This window comes from Arvicanthis niloticus, chromosome 1 (assembly GCF_011762505.2).
Source record: "Arvicanthis niloticus isolate mArvNil1 chromosome 1, mArvNil1.pat.X, whole genome shotgun sequence".
Lineage (NCBI taxonomy): Eukaryota > Metazoa > Chordata > Mammalia > Rodentia > Muridae > Arvicanthis > Arvicanthis niloticus.
This window is the reverse complement of record NC_047658.1, coordinates 36,340,157-36,365,614: the sequence shown is the minus strand read 5'-3', so window position 1 is coordinate 36,365,614 and position 25,458 is coordinate 36,340,157. Positions and strand designations below refer to the sequence as shown.

At 46.6% G+C, this 25,458-nt stretch overlaps 1 protein-coding gene across 2 annotated transcripts in view; it reads right to left on the bottom strand.

Annotated features, from left to right (window-relative positions):
- Positions 1–25,458, bottom strand: part of Otud7a (OTU deubiquitinase 7A) — a 299,751-nt gene that overhangs the window by 9,680 nt on the left and 264,613 nt on the right. For both annotated transcript variants that reach the window (XM_034510222.2, XM_034510227.2), the window contains exons 7-11: positions 22,335–22,436; positions 16,727–16,854; positions 15,993–16,108; positions 12,243–12,370; positions 10,151–10,300 (exon numbers count right to left, since the gene is read on the bottom strand). In XM_034510222.2, the coding sequence (XP_034366113.1) occupies positions 10,151–10,300; positions 12,243–12,370; positions 15,993–16,108; positions 16,727–16,854; positions 22,335–22,436 (624 nt within the window). The remainder of the gene's footprint in view (positions 1–10,150; positions 10,301–12,242; positions 12,371–15,992; positions 16,109–16,726; positions 16,855–22,334; positions 22,437–25,458) is intronic.

Here is a 25,458-nt window from a genome sequence, read left to right as displayed (position 1 = left end):
AGGTACAGCTCTTTGCAAATGACTGGACTGTTACAGGCACTGGAAGTTAAAACATCTGATCAGGGCTGGAGGCGTGGCTCAGTGGTAGAATACTAGGCCCTGGGTTTGGGTCCCAGCATCAGAAAGAAAAAAGGGCCTTACTTATTGGCCTGTGGAATACTAAAAAAAAAAAAAAAACCAGATTAATGTTTGTTTTTTTATTTCTTACTCTGGGTTGCACACCAAATGTAGCCGATGGGGCTGGTGAGATGGCTCAGTGGTTAAGAACAATGTCTGCTTTTCCAGAGGACTGGAGTTCAACCCCCAGCAGCCACATGGTGACTCACGTAATGGGATCTGATGCTCTCTTATGGACAGCTACAGTGTACTCATATACATAACAATAAATCTTAAAAAAATGTAACTGACAAGCTGCTTATGCACTTACTGACTCCCCCAGATCTCTGGATGCCTAATTTTTATAAACATGTGTTGTGTCCATGAGACAAGGTTGCCAGCTGCGCTTGGTGAAATTCTTTGTGTTGACTTATTGTTGCAATAAACAAATCATAAACCTGACCATCTGCAGGCCTTCCGGAGTCTGAAGCTGCCTGGTGCTAACCTTATCTCCTCTCCCAGTGTCAGACATGATGCCCTAGGGAAGGGCATCAGGACACTCCAGGGGTTCTTGCCTTTGGTGTAGTCCAGCTGTTTGCATTCAGGAGGGCTATCTCAGCAATCACTTCACACACTCTTCCGCCTTTGTGAGGTAACACAGCCCTTTCTCCCCCCCTCTAACACTGAAGACTCCTGCATCAGCAGCTCAAAATGCTGTGTGGATCCTTGCACGTGCTGACCCGAGGCACCACTTCCTAAGGCCCCTCTCTAGTGCTTGCACACAATACTCAATTACTGCCTTGGAGGCAGAGTGTCTCCCTTTAGAAGGCATGGCATCCACTCCAATGCTCTGTCACTGTGGCCATTCCCTGGAGATGGGCTCTCCTTTCTCATGTTCCTCCTCTGTAAAGTGGGGATGGAAGATGATGAAGGCTAAGAAGTCACCTCTGGTAAGAACTTAGAACCTCACCTGTGCATGGATAGTACATGATGTGAGATCACCCAGAGCCTGTGGACCCAGCCAGGCTGTTCTAGCCCAACGCTAACATGCAGGGACAGAGACTGCCTGCACCCTCTGCATCCAGTGCAATGAGACAAGGTAAGGCTGCACTTGGCTTCGTGGGCACTCTGGCTGGAACTGGTTGGTATTTTGGGAAATCATGCCATCAACTGCAGACTTAAATACTTGAGAGTATCGCTCAGGACACATGTAAGCCCCCATCTATACTGAATGCACTCTGATATGTGGGTATCACAGATCGTGTGAGCACCCACAGACTGCAGTGCACATTAGCTTATCACACATCACTGCTGATGGAGAAGTGGCCTGTGTTGGTTGGCTTTTTGTCAGGAGCTGGGGTCATCTGGGAAGAGATTTCTCAGTTGAGGAAATGCCCCATCAGATTGGCCTGTACACAAGCCTGTGGGACATCATCTTGATCACTGACTGATGTGGGAGGGTTGGAGGACCCAGTGCAGGCCGCCCCTGGCAGGTGTTCCTGGGTAGTGTAAGAAATCAGGCTGAGAAAGCCACGGAAAGCAAGCCAGGAAGCAGCCAGCATTCCTCCATGGTCTCTGTTTCAGTTTTTGCCTCCAGGCTCCTGCTTTGAGTTCTGCTGTTGACTTCTCTCAATGATGGGCTGTTACCATGGTGTGTAGGTCAAAACAAGACAAGCAAGCAACACACATACACACACACACACACACACACACACACACACACACACACACCCAAAAACCAATGAAAAACCCCAACCAACCAAACAACAGCAAAACAAATCAAACCCCCAAACAAACAAAATATCCCTTTCCTCTACCGTTTGGTTTTGGCATCTTCACAGCAATAGAAAGCAAAGTAGGAGAGAAACTGGTACAAGGATGATGGGTACCACCGTGGCACACTTGACTACAATGATTGGGGAGGATTATGGAGATGTTTGGAACTTTGGATTGGACTAGCTATTGACTTCTCAGAGCCTATTGTAGTTCTATGGCAAAATGGAAGGCAAGAGTGTTGAGAAAGAAACACAGATGATGGAGGCCTGGCTTGTGAAGTTTCTGTGGGAAGCAAAGACTTATTAAGGCCATGTGCTATATTTGAATTAAGAACCTGTAGTTTTCGGTCAGCTGTGGATGAAGAATCAGTTATGATTAACAAGAGACCAGAGCCACTGAATTGAAACCTTTGCTTTACTGGGATTGACGATGTTTAGTTGGGGCTGAGAAATCAGCTGTGATTAATAAGACAACAGCATCATAGAGGTGAAATCTTCTGGAATTTTCTTCAGGGTCATCACACAGAAGCTGTGGTCCAGAGTGGGCCAAGGCTGCATCTCAAGCTGGAAGCTGAACTTGGAAATGTGTAAGAGTCTCCTAGGATGCTGATTTTCATGACATGAAAGCTATGGAATTGAAGGGGTCATGGAAAACACCAAGGCTTGGAATCATGTGGCAGGGTCAGAGTTCCTGAAGAGAGGCCAGTAGAGGCCAATGGTGAATATACAGGCCAACTGCAACGGAGACACCAGCATATTAGAGATGCCAGGACTGTGGTGTGACCAAGGACAGCAGTGGATGTGGAATGGAGCTAGCCTGAGACTACGATGGCAACGGTGGAGTAGACCTGCCCACGCATTTTGGAGCCCAGATAGTCATTAGTGAATCTTGGATGTTGGCTACTAAGTTTTACACACAGTTGGAGTTTGGTTTTTGCTTTGATTTGATTGTGACTGTGCCCTAGTTCTTTCCTCTTGGAATAAGGAAGCATGTAACTTATTTCTTATGTTATAGGAGCCACAGCTGAGAGACTTTGGATACTGTAAAAGAAAACTTGGACTTTTAATATGTTTAATATTTTAAGGACTGTTGGACCTTTAAGGTTATATTATGTTCTATATTAATAGTAACACAATTTGGGGGACAAACAGGAAAAGAGAGGTTATGCATTAATAGTGATATTTTTTTTTTTTGTGCCAAATTCAGAAAGGATACATTTTTGCTGGTTGGCCTTTGTTGTTGTTTTTTGTTTTGTTTTGTTTTTTTTTTCTGTTCAGCTTGACACAGGCTAGGGAACCTCAGTTGAGAAAATGCCCCTATCAGATCTGAGTGTAAGCAAGCTTATGGGATATTGTCTTGATTGTGATTTGTGTGTGAGTGCCCAAATTCATAGGTGGTGGTACTACCCTGCAGGTGTTCCTGGATGGAATAAGAAAGTAAGGTGAGATGGCCATGGTGAGCAAGCAGCGCTCCTCCATGCCATTTGCTTCCGTTCCTGCCTCCTGGTTTCTGCCCTGAGTTTCTGTCCTAACTTCCTTCTGTGATGGAGAGTTGTAAGGTGAATGATGGGTTAACCCGTCCCCCTAGTTGCTTGCTTTTGGTCATGGTAATTATCACAGTAATAGAAAATTAAACTAGGACATGGCCCCTGGGGTGTTGAAGGTTTGAACTCCAGGGTGGTGCTGTAGGAGCAGTTGGCTTTTGAGGGAGAGGGTGGAGCTTGAGGGAGGTGAGCCTATTTGGATCAAACCTCAAAATCCCAAGTATGGTTTCTACTGAATGTGCCTCTTCACAGTTGTAGTTGAAAAGTCCGAGTTGAAGCATTGTGAGTTGGGCCTATTGGCAGTGATTTGACCTAGGTCATTGGCCACTGGGTATTTGTCCTTGAAGGAGATTGTAGGACCATGGCCTTACTTTTAAAAGGAGGAACTTCTGGGCTCTAGCTGTCCAGAGGTTTCTGATTTGATTAATCACAGTAACTTCCTTTGGCTAGTTTATGCAGTATCTGACGGTCTGTTACTTACTCCATACGTGTTTTTCCTGGTGTCCCAGTCACCACCTGCTCCTGCCATCTGTTATAGCCAAAGGCAACTTTAAAAAGTGATACTTGGTAGGTCTTTAAAGACCCAAGCCCCCAAGTTACTCTATGATAGAAGCCACTAAATGTAGTAACAACAGGTCCCTTGAATCTTAGGAATACTCCATGAGCTTCAGATAGCTCTTACCTTCCAGAGGCCACCCCCTTCATCTTTAACTTTCCAGAACCATGTCCACAAGACTCAGGGGGTACTTCCCTCCAAAGACTTACCTATGAAGCTGCTGGGATCCCCTCAGTGGGGGCTGGGTTATATACTACTACTGTGGAGGTTTCAATAAAATGGCTCTCATAGGTCCATAAACTGGGGCACTATTAGGAGGTGTGGCCTTGCTGGAGGAAGTACATCACCAGAGGGTGGGCTTTGAGGTCTCAAAATATCAAACTAGGTCTGGTGGTTCACAGTTCCTTTCCTGTTTAAAAAAAGTGTTTCACAGTTTCCTGGGCCTGCAGACCCAGATGTAGAACTCTTCAGCACCATGTATGCCTGCCATGATGATAATGAATTAAACCTCTGTACTGTAATCCATCCCCAATCAAATGGTTTTCTTTATAAGTGTTTCCATGGCCATAGTGTCTCTTCACACCAATAAAACCTTAACTAAGACAACCACCTCACCCATCAACCCCCAGGGTCCTTTTGCTGTTGAGAATGGTTCTAGTCCAACTACATACACTTCTTGGGCAGGTGGCACATGACTTCAAGTTTTTTGTTCTTAGGGTTTGATGGGTGGTCACTGCTCATCTAGAGGTGCTGAGTGTCGATCCACCCTGACAACTTCACTGGAGCAATAAAGCAACTTCTCATATAATAAAATACAAGATGAGACATGCTCACTACATAGGTAAGGAGAGTTCCTATCAAGAAGGGAAGACGAGCTGCAGCAGTCCTATAACACTTCTGCCTCTGGCTGGATGACATATACTGGGTCTCCCTGGGGTGTACCCAGGATCCCACTTGCCTCAAGTCTTTGGTCCCAGTTGGGTGAGCATGGTGAGAGACATGAGAGTGGTAGAGAGTCCCAAGCACATCTTTCCCCTTGGCCTTCTCCTGAGGCCTGAGAGCCACCGTGGTGCCATGGCTCCAGGAAGTGAGTGCTTTCCCCATCTCTTCTGTGAAGACTCTCAAGGCATGTATCATAGTTGTATCAAATCAAATTGCAAGTAGAAGCCATTAGCAGGTGTAGGGAGGCCTGCATTCATGCCCTCTGGTGCTGTTGGCTGGCCACTGACCCACCTGTTCTGAAGTACGACTGGGCACTGGGTGAAAGATGGAAGCTGTGAACAAACAGCTGTATCTCTTCCTGCATGGGTCTTGTGTTGGCAGGGAAGCTCGGTGAGCAGAGCTTCACACAGTGTACCTTCTTCTGCAGCAGCCCTCAATTATGTAAAGACTTGAATGGGAAGCTACGGTGACCGTGAACCTCTGACTAGTCCTCAGTGGGTGGTGCCAGTCTTAGTTACTTTGTTGTTGCTATGACAAAACCCCATGACCAATGGAACTTAGAGACGAAATGTGGCTTACTATTTCAGAGCGTTACAGTCCATGACACAAAGGGTCAGCTGAGAGCTCACATCTTGAACCACAACTGTGAGACTGATTCAGAGCACTGGGAATCACATGCCTTTTAAAACCTCAAAGCCTAACTCCAGTGACACACCACCTACAACATCCATACCTCCCAATCCTCCCGAAATAGTTCTGCCAACTGAGGACCAAGCATTCAAACATATGAGCCATTGGGGTGATTTCCATTCAAACCACCATGATGCTTCCTAGCTTCCTCGGAAGCTCTTGTAGAAGGGTGTGCTGTGAGGGAAAAGCTGTCTGGCCTCACAGATGGGGTGGGGGTGCTGATACCAGGGGAGCTCATTTTTACTTTTTTTTTTTTTTTTTTAGAGATTTATTTTAATTTTATGTGCATGTTGTGAATGACTGCATGTATGCATATCTGACTTGAAATTGCCTGGTGTCTTCCAAGGCCAGAAGAAGGTGTCAGTTTCCCTGGTCCTAGAGATAAGGTGGTTGTGAGTTACAAAGAGCTGGGGACTGAACTTGGGTCCTCTGCAAGAGAAGTGAGTGTTCTTAGCAACTGAGTCATCTTTCCAGCTCCAGAACCTCATCTTTTGAGGATTGATGGGGGTTTGCAAGTAATGTGACACTTCATTCAAGTGGGGTGGCACTAGAGTAGAGTCCAGCATAGCCAAGGCACAGAGCTGCTGGTTAAGCTATAGTTTTGGAAGGCTGGGTGGACCCAGAGCTCTGCAGCTGTCTGGGCCTGAGAGCCACTCCATTTGAACTCTAGCTGCAGGAGGTTTGGGAACAGAGAACTGTGCCACTGAGTTAGCTGCTGGGGGCCACTGCCAGGGCATGGGCACACTTTACTCTTGAATCTTGAACTGGACAGAGTGTGAGTGATCTTAGGTAGAGCCTGCACCCACAGACAGCAGCTGCGAACCTCTGACATCCCCTCATCTGGCTGAGAGCCTAGTAGCCAGCTGTAGTGTTTCCAGACAAGACCTGTTGGTACAGATCCAGTTTCTGTATCTGGACTTTCCCTGGGTGAATGGACACTGTAAGTGAGAGGTAAGATTCCCAGTGAACTGTCTGGAAACAGAACAGTTCCTTTTTCCTCCACTATACCTGTTTCTCAGGCTGCTTCATAATCAGGAAATGCCAAGCAGGGAGCTCTGCTTAGTGGAGGTAAGATGCCAGCACAAGTCCTCGAGGAAGGGCAGCCTTTCTTCCCAATGGAAAAGCAGGTATAGGAAGAAAAGGCATTTGGTTGCGTACACAGCACGAGGCTGGCCCCAGCCCTGTTCTAGACAGCACAGGCTTCTTCTGCCTTGCTCTTGACAGCACAGGGCCACTGGGCACCGAACTGGACACGTGGGCTTGCTCTGCTAGGTTAGCATCCCCTTTGTCCATGCTAATTTGTCTTTGGGTACCCCAGCCCCTACCCCTGCATCACATCTGACTGCCATGGCCAGTTCCAATCACTGCTTCTTTAACTACCTGCCCTTGCCATTGGACTCATAGTGCAAGGTATTGAATGCTTATCACATGTCTTCCTTGAATCATGACCTACTGGGGTTCCTTTCCCAGAAAAACAGAGAGAAGTCTATGGAGGGTTGCTGAGATCTGGTGCTTGGTGCGTGTTTGTGAAACTGACTCTTGTCCCTGCATCACAAGATATAGGACCCCAGGCTATTGAGCAGGGAACAGAGGCCCTTCTACCAGCTCTCCACAACTCAGCCACTGCTGCCCCAGGTCAGGGTTCAGGTGGCACAGGGGATGGACCAGTGAGGCAGGAACTCCTTCATCTGAAAGCTTCTGCAGTTTCATTATAGCTGACCATGGTTTAAAATAGTACATAGAAAATTCCAGAAATAAACCATGCACAAGTTGAGATTGTGCCTTGTGCTGAGTTGTGTGAAGAAACTTCCCACCTCTCATGCATGTGAACCACCCTTTCGAGCAGCGAGACCACACAGTAGATGCCGTCTTTAGCTGTCTGCTGTCAGTGGCCGCCTGGGCTGTAAGCCTGACTGCTTGTGTGAGCCTCCCCTTATCTAAGGGCTCCAACATACAAAGGCAGCAATGACGGAATTGAGACCAGCAAGGGGAAGCTAGGAAGTACTTCCTTGAGGCAGAAAGGAGAAAGTGTTCAACATTACAAGGGAAGAAAATCATATGCCTGCTACTAAGATCCACAGCCACAGTGAATCTATGCACGAAGGAAGGGACACAGCTGTGCTAATATTGCTGCTGTCCCAGAAGCTGCCAAAGTCTAACCCACAGCACCGATGAGTTCGAAGGCTGCACACAGAGACAATGTATTCAGGCTTTGGGCCACTCAGAATGTCATCTACTCATGGGCATCTCTGCAGTGTCTCCTGTGGGTGATGGCAGAGCTTCTATTGGTAAAGGCTTAGCTTCTGTAGAGCCTGCATCCTCTCTAGGGCTCCAATCTGGCCTATGAGGACTGGTAGAGGGAACGTGCAGTTCTGGGAACACAGTGGCCATGGAAGTGGGACCCATGGGGACTCTGAGGGGGACACAGGGAGCCACAGAAGCCAAGAGTTATCTGGACTATGTTCTGGGGCCAGAACCCAGATTTTAGAAAAAATTTGTATCCCAAAGTGAAACACCCCCATTCTGCCACATTCCTTAGAGGGACACAGTAACAGAGACAGCTTTGCAGTTACCACAAAGGCATCTGGAGGGACCTGAGACTATGAACTTGATGGATGCTGACCTCAGGGACTCACTCTTGACAAGGGGGCCCAGACCTGGCCCAAGCCACATCCTGGTGGAAGCTTCTTTCACCTTGCAAGGGCTACAGGGATGAAGGGTGGGAGGCAGCCTTTGTGTACGTATGGTTTCAGCAACTTGGAAAGCTGAAGCAGGGAGATCACTTGAGTCCAGGGGATTGGAGGCCATCTTGGACAACAGAGGAAGTCCTCATCTTAGACCAAAACAGAAGCAGAACAAAACCCTAGGAAAGGAGGCAGGTACCACTGGAAGCCGATAAACAAGGGAAAAAGCAACGTTCCTCCCAGGCTTTAATGATGGAGAGTCCCCCCCCCCCCCTTTTTTTTTGAGACAGGGTTTCTCTGTGTAGCCCTGGCTGTCCTGGAACTCACTCTGTAGATAAGGTTGGCCTCGAACTCAGAAATCCACCTGTCTCTGCCTCCCAAGTGCTGGGATTAAAGGTGTGCGCCACCACTGCCTGGTGGAGAGTCCCTCTTGATGGTCAGTGGCAATGAGTGAGTGATGAGCAGTCTGTTGCCTTGGCTGCCTGGACCCATTTCTGGCTACACTGGCATGCGAGCAGGGGTTTGATTTGGCTTATGGGTAGGGGGCAAGGGCTCTCTCAACTCCCTGGATTCAGATTCCATCCCATAGACCTTCTGACTCTCTGACTGGCCATCAGGCAGGAGCAGATGTGGAAGGGTATGTTGTAAGGGCTGGAGGAGGTAGGGTCCTGGACTTTTGTCTGTGTCCCACCTTGCCAGCTGTCCAGAGGAAGGTGCAGGATGTAGAGGCTCTGATCTACTCAGTGTAAAGGATCAGGATGGACACCCGAGCTTCCTGCTTGTGGAAGCCCTGGACCAACCACTTGGAGTTTCCTAGAACCACAGCCGAGGGCAAGAACACATGTCGTCTCCTTGACCTTCAGTCTCCCGTGGGGAAATCTCAGTCTGTACTGAAAGTAAGAGTGGCAATAACAAAGCCTTGTCCTTCCCTCTCACACATCCTTCATAGCTGACAGAGCAAGCCCTCTTTGCCAGCAGTGACGGCACACTGAATATATATGCCCCACTGTGTTTTACTGACTGCATGTGTGCGCTGTGCAGCAGGTGGCGCTGGCCCGGTCAGCGCATCAGTGCTGAAGTGGTTATTTGCAGGAACCTGGCTATAATGATCTAAAAGGTAGTGTTGGCTTTTTTTGGTTGAAAAGCTGACTACAGCAGGAGTGGGCATGAACAGCGCTAGTAAATTAAAGCCAGAGGCCAGCAGGTTACACACACTTGGCTACCTCACTGCAAAGCAGCCATAGGAAAATGTCAGGGAATGAGTTTGGCTGTGTTCCAATAAAACTATTTGCAAACTAAGTGCTGGGCCACAGCTTGCACAGATTCTGAAGGGAATTTGTTCTCATCTAAGGTAGATTTCATCTATATAAAAACTCATACAGAACATTAGCGATAATTAGTTCTACAGTTAAAAATCCCTCTAAGGACACAGACAGCGTAGCATGTATTTCAAAAGGCTAGAAGCAAGGATTTTGAACACTTTCAATATAAAGAAGTGATGAATATTGGAGGATATAGGTGTTTCCCCTGATTAGAGTACTACACAGCATGTACACTGAAATACAACATGGTAACTTGATTTTATGTGTCAGTTAAAGTTAATTAAAATAGAGAGAATTTATATACGCCCGTGACAGAAGCTAACAGCCAGGTATAGCAGTGGTGTCACTCATTTCTAACGTGATTGAGATGGACCATTACCTCCAACACATCTGCATACCGACTGAACACGGCTATGCAGAAACCACAGCTAATCCCTGCAGTGCATGGGTTCTAGGCAGTTGTCCACACACACCACGTCTCCAGTGCTCCCTACCACATTCCCACATCACCTTACCCCATTGTCTCAGGAGCCAGACAAACCTTGTTCTCTCTGTTGGTCTCTCTGTTCCATGGACACTAGGGCTGAGAAGTGCGCTTGATCGTAGGCCAGAACCAGGGGTGAGCAGTGGCACCTGTTGGGAGGGACCTCCAAGGGCAAGTAGATCCCTCCAAACGGGATGGGTGCAAATGCTGTGGACAAAGACATGGGGAGAGGTGGAGGGCGAGAGCGGGGCAGGGAGTGCAGAGAAAGGGAGGGGAGGGTTGGTGGCAGGGAGAGGGGACAGGGGAGCAGAATTAGTGCTCAGGGCTAGGACTGGAAGTTTCCATGGTGATCTGTCTGGATAGCCTGCTCCTGAGAGCCACACCATAGTCAAGGAGTGGCAGGGTTGGAGCTAAGACCATGCCCAGGATGGTTGGTGATACCACCCACTAGCTTGTCTAGAAGTCCACACTGTCCTTTCTCTTCCGCTGTCACTGAAATGCCCACACACCAGGCAGGACCTATATTTCCTGAGTGTGTCTGGTATGTATTTTGAAAACAAGTTCTATGGAACAGGAAGGGTCAAGCCAGAGAACACTGGTACTGAGCTGCAGATCAGGTGGAACACGAGAAGTGGAGACTGCATCTTCATGTGACTAGATACCATCTTGTTCGCTTTCTTATGAGAAGTGAGGGAAGAGGAGCCTGAAAACCACTTCTATGAACAACTATCTGAAGCAGTAGCTGTTTCTTTTCTTTTTTCTTTTTTCACTCAAACAGAATCTCATGTGGCAGAGGATGGCCTTGAACTTGAAGTTCTCTTGACTTGGCCTTCCTAAGTGCTGGGACTACAGGCATGTACCACCATGCCTATCTTATGTAGTGCTAGGATGGAACGAGAGCTTCCTGCATGCTAGGCAAGCAGTCTACCCAAAGAGCCATGCCCCAAGCCTGAGTGGAGATTGTATCCTCCTTGTTGCACAGCACAGGGCTTTTAGAATGTTCTCTGTTCTCTGAGGATCTCTTTGTTTCCCTGCTTCTGTTACTCAGTCTGTACTGGGAAGGATCATTCTTCCCATACAAGGATCCTGCTTTGAGAATCTTTTAAAGAAAAGGAAGCAAGGACAGGCTGCAGAGGGCTGCTGGCTCTGGTCCCCGGTAAGAGAGCAGTGCTAGGCAGGATGCATGTTCTGTAGCCTCTGCCCTCATAGATGTTATGGTCATGCTGATTTTTCTCTGGCATGAAAACTGATGCTTTATTTATTGGCAGAACTCTGAGAGATCTATGGGATAGATTAAAATTTCAGTGGAGCTGAGTGAAGTGTCACAAAGGCCACTTGTTGATTGGAATGCTGTAGTAAAGAGATGTTGTGGACAGTGTCCACAAAAGTGAGCGACAAGAAGAAATGGCAGCAAGGGGGACTGGATGGCACTGGTGCTACCAAGGAGATTGGAAAATGAACCACATTGCAGAAAGTGCTGGGCGTCAGGTCTGCTGAATGGGACAGGATCTGGGGATGGCTTTCCTGGATCTCCATCTTTTCTGACTCTTCAGACCATGGCCAGCCCTGTGGCATCCCTGGGCATTCTCACTACAGTTCTTTTGACTCCCAGAAACTTCAGGCTTAAGGATGACCTGTGAGGGTATACGCTGTGTCTCAGGCTGAACCTGGATGGGGGAATTGTCTGGTCATCTTGAGCATCAGTATGCTTATTCATCTGGGGAAGACTGTGAAAGGCTGAGGGAGGGGACATTCAAGGGGAAGTTATGTACGAGCCAGGGTCTCAGTGGACCAACAGCAGCAGCTTGGCTACTCTGAAGATTCGTCACCACCCACCAGAAGCTCTGTACTTTGCCTTCCTTCCTTTCCTCTCTAACATTCTATCCCGTAGAACCTCTGGACCAGGCCCTGGGACTTTTGGAGGGATCTGTGTTGTCTGTGGTGCTTGGCCAGATTTTTCATGGCCACTTAATGATGCCATGCAGGGCAGGTAGTCAGGAGCAGTTGCTGCTGCCCTGGAGGAAGAAGAAACACATGAAATAATGCTATCTTTGTGTATGTCTCAGAGGGACAAGATGACTCTGCCTATGTGCAGGTAGTTGTCACCCTTTCTGGGCCACCATTAACTATGGCTCCTTGATGATCCTACCTTCTCCACCGGAGTCTCTTAGCATGGTGTCTGCCACCACCACGATGGGTCTCCGTAGTATGTGGGCTAGGACGAAGACATGGAACTCTTCCAGGCTTTCATATACAGGGTCCTCAGAGTTGTCCACACTAGGGAACAAAACAGAGCGATCTTGTAGTGAGACTAGACTGGGGTGGGGAACAGAAGAGGTAATGAAGGCTCTGTGTAGGGACTAAGCACTCCCAAACACTGCACCCTACCTACCATGATCTGAGGACTCTTCTAGAAAAGATCATGCGAAGGCTGCCTGAATTCTATGCTGGGTATAAGAGGAGGATGAATATATAGCTTCAAACTCACACCCTCCCCAGCCTGGGTCCAAGCTCCTGCCTGGCCTCAGGTAGAGTAGTCATCTAGGCAGTGAGACACTGAGGCAGAAGACTATGACCTAGATGTCCCTCAACAAAAGGGCCACCCTCCAAGGGAAGAGAGCCAGAGCTCTTAGATGATGGGGCCTTGTGTAAATCTCCTACACATGTGGACAGCATACAGCAGGAGGTAATACATTCTTGGCTTTCTGTACCCCGGGGCTCCAGGAATCAGTTCCTTGAAGACATCAAAGGAACAAGGGTGGCCTTGGGGGCTGCGATGGCTGGCAAAGAGCTCCAGGCTGCAAATCCTAAGAAAAGCACCTTTGGGGGAGATCCAAATGTTGTATTATGTTTTTCTTTTTTCTTGTTCTTTCTTGCTATTTTGCTGTTTTCTTTGGTGGCCGAGGAACTTTATAGTAAAATATGTGGCAGCAGTCAGAAGTCACAAAAACTCATATAGAGTCACCTAAAAGTTATTCTTTAGCCTGCCACCTCTTTACTTTGAGAGGGCTGAGAGTGCTCCTTGTTCACAGAGCCACATTTGACACACCAGGACAGAGCCACCAAAACGAAGCACTAACATCTGCCCACCAGGTCTGCTCACTGTGGTCCCACCAACACCTTCAGGATCCAGGATCCAGCTCAGGGTTGTGAGCTGCTTTCTGCTGAGGTCTACTTGGTCTCCCTCAGCCTGCAGTGCTGTTCTTTGACACTTCTGAAACACAACCACGGGCCAGGTGTCTTGTGGGACTTTCTCAGTCTGAGTCTCTCCATTGCCTGACCATGATGTTAGATGAGGGTCTGGACTTGTCCTCTCAGGTGGTATGATATGCACATTGTCCTCCTACAGTGGCGGGGCCTTGGTCACTGGCTCTTCTTCCAGCCACAACCTTCTGAGTTCCTCAGGCCACCTATACCTATGCCATCAACATGTGTTCCACAGAGGAGCTTGGAACCTCTGCACGTCTGCATTCCTTCCTGAGCTTGTTGGCAGTACTGTGGATTTCTGGTTTTATACTTTCATTAAATGGTTTATAATCCATTTGTGATTATGATTTAATTTGTGATTTGATTATGATGCTCAAACACATTGATTTGGCCATTGTCACTTATTTCAGCTTGGTCTATGTCCTTATGACGTCTCCTTGCCATTCTCTTGGATCACCTCATCGTTCCCTGGCACAAGAAGATGGACCAAATTGGACCAAATTCATTGTCTCTCTCTCTCTCTCTCTCTCTCTCTCTCTGTCTCTCTCTCTCTGTCTCCCCCCCTCCCCCCATGCACCACACACACTCTACTGTCCTCTCTATGTGCGTGTGAATCACCTACCGAAGCTGCCACAGGACATGCCAGGTTCACTAAGACTTTCAACTCCAGTCTAATCTTGACGAAGATCATCCTACTGATAACTTCCTGCTCTACAGTGGGAAACTACCTGGAAGGCTCTGACCACTCTGATCATTTCATCTGCCTCCTGGCCTGTACGAAGTCTCCCCTCTCTGCTACCATCCCCAACACTGCCACCCCTTAAGTTTTCCTCTCCACCCTGTTTGGCCTTGGCCCTTGCTATAGTCTTTGTGTTCTCCCATTGCCCCTCCTTCTCCCACTGCACACACCCCACCCTGCTTTGTCTACCTAATGGGTTGAAGATAGAGTTTTTTTTTTTTTTTTTGAAAGAGAGTGGAAGAATATTTAAAACATGTATTGCTTTAAACAAAGAGCTCTGGTTGGAGAGATGACTCAGTGCATACGGTCCTTGTGTAAGTGTGAGTGTCAGAGTTAGGGTTCTTGGGACAGAGGCAAACAAAACCCCCAAAACAAAACAAAACAAAACAAAAAAAGCAGGCAGGTATGGTAGCCACCTGCAATCCTAGCACTGTGGTACAGAGATGGGATTCCCAGGGACAGCTGACTAGCTAAGACAAACCAAATTGGTAGTCCAGGTGCACTAAGAGAACTTACCTCAATAAACAGAGGTGGGCAATTGAGGAAGTCACAGGCATTTACTTTGGGCTTCTACATACAGCCATGTGCCTGGACACATGAGGATGTTCATATACTCACACCTTCCCCCACACAAATCATATATAGGCTCCAGATCCAAAGATTCAACTGAGATAAAAGCACTGTAAGAATTGTATGCACTTTTTTCTTATCCCCTAAACAATACAATACACTTTTTTCTTCAGAAGTGTCTAATTTCAGGTCGTTTGTTATAGCAATGGAAAACAGACTATCACACATATTGTTACTACTCTTTTCCTCCCCCTGTGCTTCACCAGAAGAGATTTGGTCCTCTGGCAGCTAACTGACATTTATCTTCTCCTTGGCAGGTGTGGGAAATCCAACAGTGAAGGAGACACTGGACTGGAAAAACTACCCAGGACTTGGAGGGCATGGAACTGATAAGAACTGAGGTCTCAGGAACAGAGTCTTCAGATGTTACATGTATTTCTGGACCACTGGTGCAGACACATCCTCTCACTACAACAAAGCAACAAGCAGCCTATGGAATTGTGGGTTTCTGCACTAGAGGGTCTCATGTAGGAACACAGTTCAAGACCGTGGTCCTGTGGGCTCTGCTGGAACTTGTCCTCCAGCTGGAACCTCAAGAGGGTTAGGCCCAGCAGGTACCAGGCTCACTGTGGTGGGGTGTTCGAGAACAGAGGATGCCTCAGAAGACGAAGCTGAGGCTGGCCAGGAGACATGCATGTCTGTGTTCTTGGCGTCAGTATTCATTCTTCCTGCTGTGGGGTGATACCTTTCCTTCAGGACAGAAGAGCAAAAAATATCACCTTCTGAAACGTCATGGCCCATTGGTTCACAATGCTCCTGTTGGTCTGGCCTGCTCTTCATTCCCACAGTGGGATACTGGAGCTGACCTGCATGATCAAGCTATTCCTGAATGCACACACCAGGCCTTTGTGCTGGGAGCATGAGTAATATCCATGGAATTCATTTGGGAAGCACTGGGGTGGTCTGATGATCTCTTGTCTTCAGTGTGACTTGAAACCACAAACTAAAAACATTAAGGAAAAACTCCATAGACAGCAGCTGGTGTCTTCATAGCCCTGAGAGGCAATGACAGCTGTGGCAACACCCCTGCCACAGGCCCCCTTGCAGGCCTGGTCGTGTCCCGAGTCCTCTATCTACCACTGTTGGCTTTGTATGGTAAGCCTGAGGGAGACAGGCTGGGCAGCTCTCATGAGATCGTGTGTAGGGAGCCTGGGTACACGTGTCCAGCCTCCCCTCCCCCCATGAAGCCTCATTTACAATGAACACTCCCTGTCTTCTGCTCCCTGGCTAGCATGCAGGGTCACTTCCCCATCTCCCAAGCTCTTTGAGGCCCTGGGTGGCCAGGGGCTCTGGAAGACCCATGGAGAGCAGGGTATCACTCACCCACCACCCGTGCCGCTGCCGTTCTTGCTGAAGTGTGTGCGAGGCTCGCTGGAGGCCAGTTTTAGCAGCTCTGTCCACTCTCGCTCCCATTCCTCCTCAGTGTACACCAGCCCTGACTGGCGCGAAGGGAAGCTGGTTCAGGAGGCAGCCTCTGTCACCTGCCCTCACCTCCTCCTCCCACAAAGGCAGCAGTACCAAGCCACCCAGGTTGGCCTAAGCCCCCTTAGGACCCAGACTGGATATATCTGCGAGTGTCCCGATAGTCACCCATATGTATTTTCAGAAATTCCAGCCCCTGATTTCAGAGCTGGGGAGTCTTCTGATCATCAAGGTCATTCCTGGGTGTTTGTGAGAATGAGTGAACCTGGCTGAGGCTGACGGTTGAACGGTTTAAAGGGCCATCACACCATTTTACCCCAAATGTAGGCAGATTCTTTTCCTAGTGGAGCAAAGTGCTAATGTCACACTGCTTGGGGCCACTGAGATTTCCTCTGGATTGAAGGTATCAAGAGCTTCAGAGAACGACAATACACGACTATATAGTTCACTATCCATGCTGGGGCACTGCCAAGTGAAGGAAGGCGTCTTTCCTAACCACAGCAGCACGGGAGGTGTGAGTGGGAATGTGCTGCTGTCTACCTGGGCTGGGCTGTTGTAAGGGCTCTCCCTGGCTGTAGCACAGCAGGAGGCTGTACCTGATGTGGATCCTGCCTCCAGCAGAGGTGGGTACCAACCTCCTTGTTCTGCTGTGTCTGCTGCCACCTCCACCTCCGCTTCAGGGCTTCCCGCTCAGCACCTGTCCTCATCATGGTGTAGAGAGCTTTCCGCAAAACCAGGTCCCGGTCATGAAAGCCCCACATTCCTGTAGCCGGGAGGCCATGAGGGGCAGAGAAGAAGGAACATGAGGAAGAGACGAGCCAGAGGACACTCAAAGGGCCACATAGGTGCAGAGGAAGGGACTAACATATCAGGAAGCTGTTTGGTCTTACTATGGACTTGGAGCCGTCCCCTACCCCATGCTGTTATGTATGTTTCCCATCAGCTTAGATATATGAATGAAATGGCACTTCCTGTCCTAATAAAACAACAGCAGCTAAAGGCTGAGTGCTACCTCTCTCTCTGGGACCCTCTCTTACTGAGAGGCCAGTGACTCTTCTTCCAGAGAGGCCAAGTGTCCACCATTGTGAACATTTGTCTTATGTTTGGGTGAAAGCACCTCTGCAGATAAGTTGATTGCATATCCTCTTGGAGTGCCCCACATCTGGATGGTCAATAGTACCCTGGCTTCTCTAACGCCTACTAGAGATGACGTGTGAAGTCCTAGCATAGGACATCTCAGCTCTCTGAGAAGCAATATCAGTTGGTACCACTGCACATGTTTGGGACATTACAGGGACTTCCCAGGGAGAAGGACTCCATTTTGTTAGGTGTTGAGAAACTGAAAAAATGAACCATATATTTCTGTGTACATACTGTGGGTGGCTGGGAAATGGTCAAGGCACTCAACCATGGAGAAGAGTATTGAAATGAGTTACAGCCATGTAGCTAACAGGGCAAAAAGGAGAATCTATCCACCTATCAACTCTCTCACTTTTCTACCATCCATCCATCTACCTACTACCTAATTAACTTTCCATCCATCCATCCATCCATCCATCCATCCATCCATCCTTATATCATCTATCTACCCACCTACTACTCTACAATCCATCCATCCATCTACCCACTTAACTTTCCATCTATCCATGCCCTCACCCTTATACCATCTACCCACCTACCTACCTCTCTACCATCCATCCATTCACCCACCTGCTTGCTTACCCATTCACCTATTTGTCTATCCATCTCTTCATCTGTCTGTCCATTGACTTGCCTACTTATCTCTCTACCACTGACCCCTCATCCATCCATCCATCCATCCATCCATCCATCCATCCATCCATCCATCCATTATAGGTGCTGAGAATATTCATGGCACAACAAACTTCTTACAATCTGAGAGCATATATTATAGGCAACTTACAAATGAGGTAGCTATTAATTGAGCATGTAATGTACAATGTTCATAACACAAGGAGAGACAAAGCAGGGAGAGGACGGTGTGACAGGAGCATTGGATATGGTGTCAATGGATGGAGATGTCAAGAGCTTCAAATGGATGAAGGAGGGAGGTGAGTTGTCAAGCAAAGCAGAAGGTTCTTCCCTGGCATTGGTGCATTTGAAGAAAGGCAAGAGATAAAGGTGGTTAGGATCAGGATGAAGGGAAGGAGGCAGAGGAGAAACAAGCTGGCCTGCACATGAGCTGGAGCTCTGGTTTTCATCAAATGATTCTTTCACATGGGGTCACTTAAAATCATCAGAAAACACAGATATTTACATTATAATTCACAAAATTACAGTTAGAAAGTAGCAATGAAAATAACTTTATGGTGTGTGTGGGGGGTCACCATAGCATGAGGAGCTGTATTACAGGGATGCAGCATTAGGAGGGTTGAGAACCACTGCTCTAGAGTGTGACTGCAATTACTGCAGGCTGTGCCCCTTGATAGGCAATAATCAAAGACTGCCGTGGGCATTGTAACACTTCAGGCTTTTGTCTTTCCCTACAGCATGGATGGAGAGAAGTGACCATCACTGTCCCGTTCTCATCTTCAGACACGTTTCCCACTTCTGGCATTCCCTGGACAGGTCCTTCCCATGCATCTTTCAAGGTCTTTCTCACACAGTTTCCCTTGTCTCAAACATATTTGCCTCCTTGGCTCCAAGACAAATGCCATTTTTTTAAAAAAAATTTGTTTTTATTTGTGTACATGCACACATGCACACACAGACGTGTGTGCACTCATGTGCAGTTGTCTCAGAGGACAGAAGAAGGCGTCAGATTCCCTGGAGCTGGAGTTATATGTGGTTGGGAGCCTCCCAACATAGGTTCTGGAAACCAGACTCTGGTCTTGGTTCTTGACTAAGCTATCTCTAGAGCCCTGTTGACTGTTGTTTCTATGTGTGTCCTGTTACCCAGTTCAGTGTCAGGCCTGGTCAACAGGTGCCCGTCCTATCATGGGGCCACAGTACCCGTCCTATCACGGATGCTTTGGGTAATCCTGGGTGTATGGCGTTTTTGTTGTCAATCCAAAATCCAAAGCCAGCACAGGTTGAGTACCACTTTCCCCAAATGCCTGGGATCAGGAGAGCTTCTGATTTTGGGATATTGACATACATAGAAACCTTGGGGATAAAATGCAAATTTAAAATATAAAGTTCATTGGTGTTACCTGTGTACTTTGTTCACAGACCTAATGGTAATTTCTGTTACATTTTAAAATGATTTTGTACACAAAACAAAAGTTTGCGTTGTGGAGTTTTCCACTTATGGTGTCATGTTGATGCTCCAAATGTTTCAGATTTTGGATTTTTAGATTACGGGTACCCAGCCTGTGCTGGAGCAAAGGGCCTGTGGGCTCCAAGATTGCAAAGAAGCTTTTCAAAGAGGGTGCCTACATGATCTGCTCTCCAGGTTTTATATGAATAAAATGAAAAGTACTAGGAAGACAGTATTGAGTGTTCTAACAAATAAGATCCAGCAACCAAATCACATTCTAGGAGGAGAAAGGCACAGGAAACCTTAATGGAATTTTAAAATGGCCGTCCTCCATAAATATGTACAGTTATTATTTGACAATTAAAATTAAGAAGGCATGCTGAAAAAATTAAGTAGGAAATGTTGGATTTGGACATGAACATGATAGGACTATAATTTCGAACTGACAAAAGACGGGGAGATAATATGAGCCAGTGTTGATATCGGCCTGCACTAGGGGTGGTGGGGGTGGTGATGGGGTGCTGTGATGTTAGTTTCGCCAGCTGCAGAATGAATTCTTTTTCCCTCCCTTCAACCTTCAACCAACCTTCTTTCCTTCCTTCCTTCCTTCCTTCCTTCCTTCCTTCCTTCCTTCCTTCCTTCCTTTCTCCCTCCCTCCCTCCCTCCCTCCCTCCCTCCTCCCTCCTTCCCTCCCTTCTGTCTGCCTTTTTCCTTTCAACTTTGTCATAGTTTCTTTTTCTTTTTTGTGGTAGATAACTCCATAAACATGTAGTTGACAGTGAATGTGTAGAATTCCATACAGATGTTTACTGATATACAAAAGCTGGAGCTACTTTATTAAAAAATCTACTTTATTAGAAGCATCTATTACTTTATTAAAAGTATCTAGCTACTTTAATCTAGCTGTGTGATTTTTTAAAAATGTTTTTAGGGCTGGAGAGATGGCTCAGAGGTTAAGAGCACTGACTGCTCTTCTAGAGGTCCTGAGTTCAATTCCCAGCAACCACATGGTGGCTCACAACCATCTGTAATGGGGTCTGATTCCATTTTCTGATGTGTCTGAAGACAGCTACCATGTACTCATATGCATAAAATAAATAAATCTTTTAAAAAATGTTTTTATTTGTCAGATCATTATAATAAAGTGACTATTTTTTTTAAAAGTAGAATGCTTTTTGTTTTGAGTTTTAATAACAAATTTTATGTAGTTCAACATATCAAACCATTATTTTCAGTATATAATCACTAAGAGTAAATAAGATATTTTATGTTTTGTTTTCTACATGATGCATTTTAGAATTACATAGCGCTACCATTGGTAGCAGCTGCATTTCAAGTGTTCCATAATTCACAACACTGTCAACTGCTGTACTGGAAAATGCCAGTCTCAGCGTACTTAACTACAGTGGAAGCTTGCAAGTGGTTTAACAGGCAAAATAGGGATTCCTGTCAGGGTCTGTATGTGAAATTTCCTTGTGAGTTCAGGTGATTGAATGCTCAGTCCCCACCTGCTGGGTTTGAGAAGCTGTGGAACTTTTGAGTAATGATTTTGATTAAATGATGTCTTTAAATTTTGAGACATTTTTGTAGTTTTTGAGAATTTCATATGAGTACTGTATTTACATCATTTCCCCCTTGCTCTCCTCCTTCCAACTCCCCCCATGTCTCCCTCTCCCACTCCTCATATTCATGGGCTCTTACCCTTTTTATTGTTGCATATACACATAGATATGTCTAGATATCACCTGATGTGTTTACTCAGTGCTGCTCATGTGTCTGTATGTGTAGGGCTGACACTGTGGGATCAAGTTGTATTCTAGGGAGCACATCCCTGAGGAAGACTAAGTTCATTTTGTGGCAGTCATTGCTTTTGTCATTGTTTTTGGAGACAGGTCTCTGTGTAGCCCTGGCTGTCCTGGAACTCACTGTGTACAACAGCCTTGGTTTGAACTCACAACTCTCTGCTCCCTAGTGCTGGGATTAAAGGTATGCACCACCACACCTGGCCTAATGGCAGTGGCAGAATGTGCTGGCCCTGTTATGGGGAGGAAGCAGGAACTGAATGTCCTTGTCTTTCCCATTGCGCCCATCAAACTTATGGACTTACTCTAGGTCCTGCCGCTTCTGGGCCTCCCTGGGCCACATCCTGAGGCACATTGTGATGCTCAGAACTCTCAGCTTGTCTTGTACTAGCAGGCCCCACTATGGTCTAGATAAGGTGTGGGCCTGGCCCTTGCTCAGGTCACATTTCACTGGGAAGATATCTGGCCTTATCCAAGGGTCCTGTTCCCTTGACAGAGACCATCCTCTAGAATGATGAGAGCTATGGACCGGATGTCTGGACTCCTGGTAGAAATCTAGATTTGTTTGTCACATGAGGTCAATCCTGTGCATGGAAGACTGGTCCCAGAGGGGTGGACAGTGATTCTAGGAAGTCCAGCATGACTGTGAGTTATCTAGTGTTGCCAAGCACACCTATGTATCTGCTGACATAGCTCCCTGGGGAAGGCAGCGAATCATATGCTGTGTATCTAACTCTGATTTCCTGAGCACACCTATACCTGACACCTTATCATCAGAGATTGCTGTCTACAGGCAGCTCCTAACTGCCCTGTTGCACACACTGCTCCCAGGTCTTCCTGCTGGAGCCTTACCCCGCATGGCTCTGCCTCTGAACACCCCATGATTTCTGCCTTTGTGCTTTGTCTGTGTTGTCTTCTGCCTACAGTGTCTTCTACTCTTCGACATTTCAGAAAAGAGACAGTATCATCTAGGAAGTCCTCTTAGATTGCCCCAGGCTACTCTCTCTACCTGGTGTCCTAGAAGCTCTAGCTCAAGGCCTCCTAGCAAGACAGGTATTTACCCCACACTGTTCTATCTCATCACCAACCCAGCCAGACCAGAAGGGCCAGGATGTCACAGGCATTCTTCCAGATGACACCAGCATAGGAGGCTCTACTTGCTAACTGTGCATCAGACAGATCCAGAGCCCTGCTGGCCTCTGTTGGTGCCAGGATGCTTACCTAGTGAGGCAGCATGTAAGAGACAGTTCCCATCCCCTGTCGTGGCCAAAGGAAGAAGCCTTTTACAGCTCGTGCACACCGTAGACCACCAATTCAGGCGACCTGGAAAGGAAATTCATTTTAGAACAGATGCTCTTTAAGAAGAGAGCAGGCATGTGTATGTGCATGAGCACATGTGTATGCGTGCGTGTGTGCATGTGTGTGTGCGTGTGTGTATGTGTATGTGCATGGAAGATTTCTTTTTCTCAAACTATAAAGAGAAAAACAGGTTGGGGTTGGGGCAAAATAAACTTTTCTTTTCCTGAGACCAAAAGCTACATAGTTTGTCTTAGTGTCTGTAGAGTATTTAATACAACCAGATGGATGGTGGAGAATAAGGAACACAGAAGCAGGTAAGATGTGCATGCCTCTTTAAAGGTAGTTAAATCTCAATCGGTGAGCTTTGGCAACACTGTAACACACACAACAAGCTTCAGGGAGAATGACCCAAGCTGCAGTTAGACCAATCCTAGCTGGCCATGGTTGGCACATGTTTGTAATCAGTGCTGAGGTTGAGGCAGGAGGACTGCATATTTGGGGCCAATCTGAGTTGCCCAGCGAGATCTCATTTCAAAGATGGATGAACCAACCAACCAACCAACCAACCAACCAACCAACCAAGTAATACTGTACAATATACTCCTTGACACTAAAACCAGATGGAGAATGTATAGGTAGAAGTCACTCATGAATATGCAGCAAAATTTTCAACATGTAAACAAATAGTTCCCAGAAATAGACACCGAAAATGACACAGCGGGACTGTGTGAGGTTGATGCTAAGGATGAGAAGTTGGCTTAATACTTAAAAATCAATTAATTAATATAACCCACCATAATAAACTACAGAAGAAGCAGTTCAAATAATCATAACATAAATGTAGAAGAAAATCTAATAAAAGTCAGTAGTCACATCTGTGATTGATGGAGACTACAAATGGGGAGGACTCCCTTCAAAAGTCAATACTCACATCTGTGATTGAGACTGGCAATGGGGAGGACTGCCTGCATGTCACAAGGAGCACCTGTAAAGCCCATGGAGCATCTGAATGGTGACAGCATGAGCGCTTTGCTTTTAAGTGAGGGGAAAGCCCAGGATGCTCACTCTTACCATTGTGTGGACCTTCCCAATGAAAGAAGCTAGGAATACCATTTTTGCAGCCACAGATTAGAAAGGAAGAGGTAACAGTCTTATTTTCAGATGACATGATGGCATATGTAGAAAATCCAAAGGAAATTGCAGAATACTGTAATTATTTTGTAAAGGTCATGGGATATAAGATCAATATTCACAAATCAATTGTATTTCTACATAATAGCAATAATACATGAGAATCATGATAAAAATGTAACAGCATTTATAACCACGCAGAAATGACTTAGGCACAGATCTAGTACCCCTGTTCAGCATTCTGGTAGGCTGGAGAGGGCAAAATGTTGACAGTTAAAGCTCTGAACACTCAGGGAGACACCACACTGACAAAAGGAAGCTCTCCACATACTGAGCATGTGCATTCCCTCTGGACTGACACGCTGAAAGCATCCTCACAGTATGGTTTCTTACAGAAAGGAAACGATTAATGATATGGAATTCTGAACCTCAGATAAACTGGAAGAGATAATTCATTATCATTAGACCAGTAGCACAAGTATTAATTATAGCAGGAAAATGACCCTGGGTAGAAGCAGAGCATGTAAACGAAACAAAGAAACTTGAAAGACAAATACGTTGGTAAATGTAAGTGAATAGCGATTAATGTATAATTAGCAACATCTCGTGAGGACTAAATTATATGTGAAGCTACAACAAATGTAAATGCCAGCTACACCGTTGATTATAGCAGTCTGCATATGTGAGGTGAAGTCTAAGGCCATCTATTGGACAGCAGATGGTAAAAGTACCAACTTACAGGCGAACTGCAGTAACTCAAAGGCACATTTTCTAACCTGTAACATCACCCCAAACTATCAACACAGTGGAGGGGAAGACAGAATAACAAAAACCCCACACCTTTAAGTAACTCCAAAGGAGAGCAGGTGCTGCTAATACAACAAAAAGCAAGATGACAGATTTGGATTTAGACAGCAATACATTAAAGCCAAATACATGTTGGCACTTATATTAAATGTGAATGAACTGAACACTATAATAGTGATTCAGGATGATTACGTTCTGGAGATGTACTGCACAGCCTGGCTCCCATAGTTAATGAAACCATATTGTACACTTGCAGTCTGCTAGGAGAGAGGTCTTAGATATGCTCACTCTCACCACAAATGGCTGGAATTCTAAGGAACATAACTATGGTTGTCATTTCACAATATATATGTATATGAAACATCACCTTGAACACTGTAAATATATACAGCCAGCCTGCCATTGTTTCTTGGGCACAGGAAAAAGGCTCCTAGATCAGAGACAAATGACTTTATTATTCACAGCATAGCAAGCAGCAGGGGCATCATTTCAATGATGGATCTTCTCCCCCCTCCACCCTCTCCAAGATCTCACAGCGATGGTGGGAAGGCAGGCACAGAGGGACATGTCATTTCTTTCAGTGGTCTGTGTTACTGCTGAGAGACCTGAAGTTTAGCAAACCTAATGCTTTTTTCATTCATAATGAGCTGCTAAAACCTCTGCTGAGAGAGAGACAGAGACATACAGAGACATGCACAGAGACAGAGATACATCAAGAAAAAGACAGAAAGAAACAGAGGGGAGAGAGGGAGGGGAGGGGGGAGAGAAGAGAGAAGAGGGGACAGGGGAGAGGAGGGGAAGGGGAGAGGGAGTGAGCGGGAGTGAGGGGGAGAGGGGGAGAGATGTGTAGAAGACAGGAGAGGACAGAGATTTCATTTCCTCTGGTGAATGGTGAGCAAAGCTTCCCTTTCTGCAGAGCAGGCAACTTCCCTCTTTTTAAGGGCTTGCTTTGCTGACAGCTCTCCCCATGGTTCTAAACCCGCTCCCACTGCACTTCCTACATCTTTCTGGTCAGGCTCTCAGCCTCTCACTCTGTGTACAGCCAAGTATTTAGTGAAAATCCCTTTACAGGTAAAGCCACATCATGCCTAAGGGACCCAAAATCCTG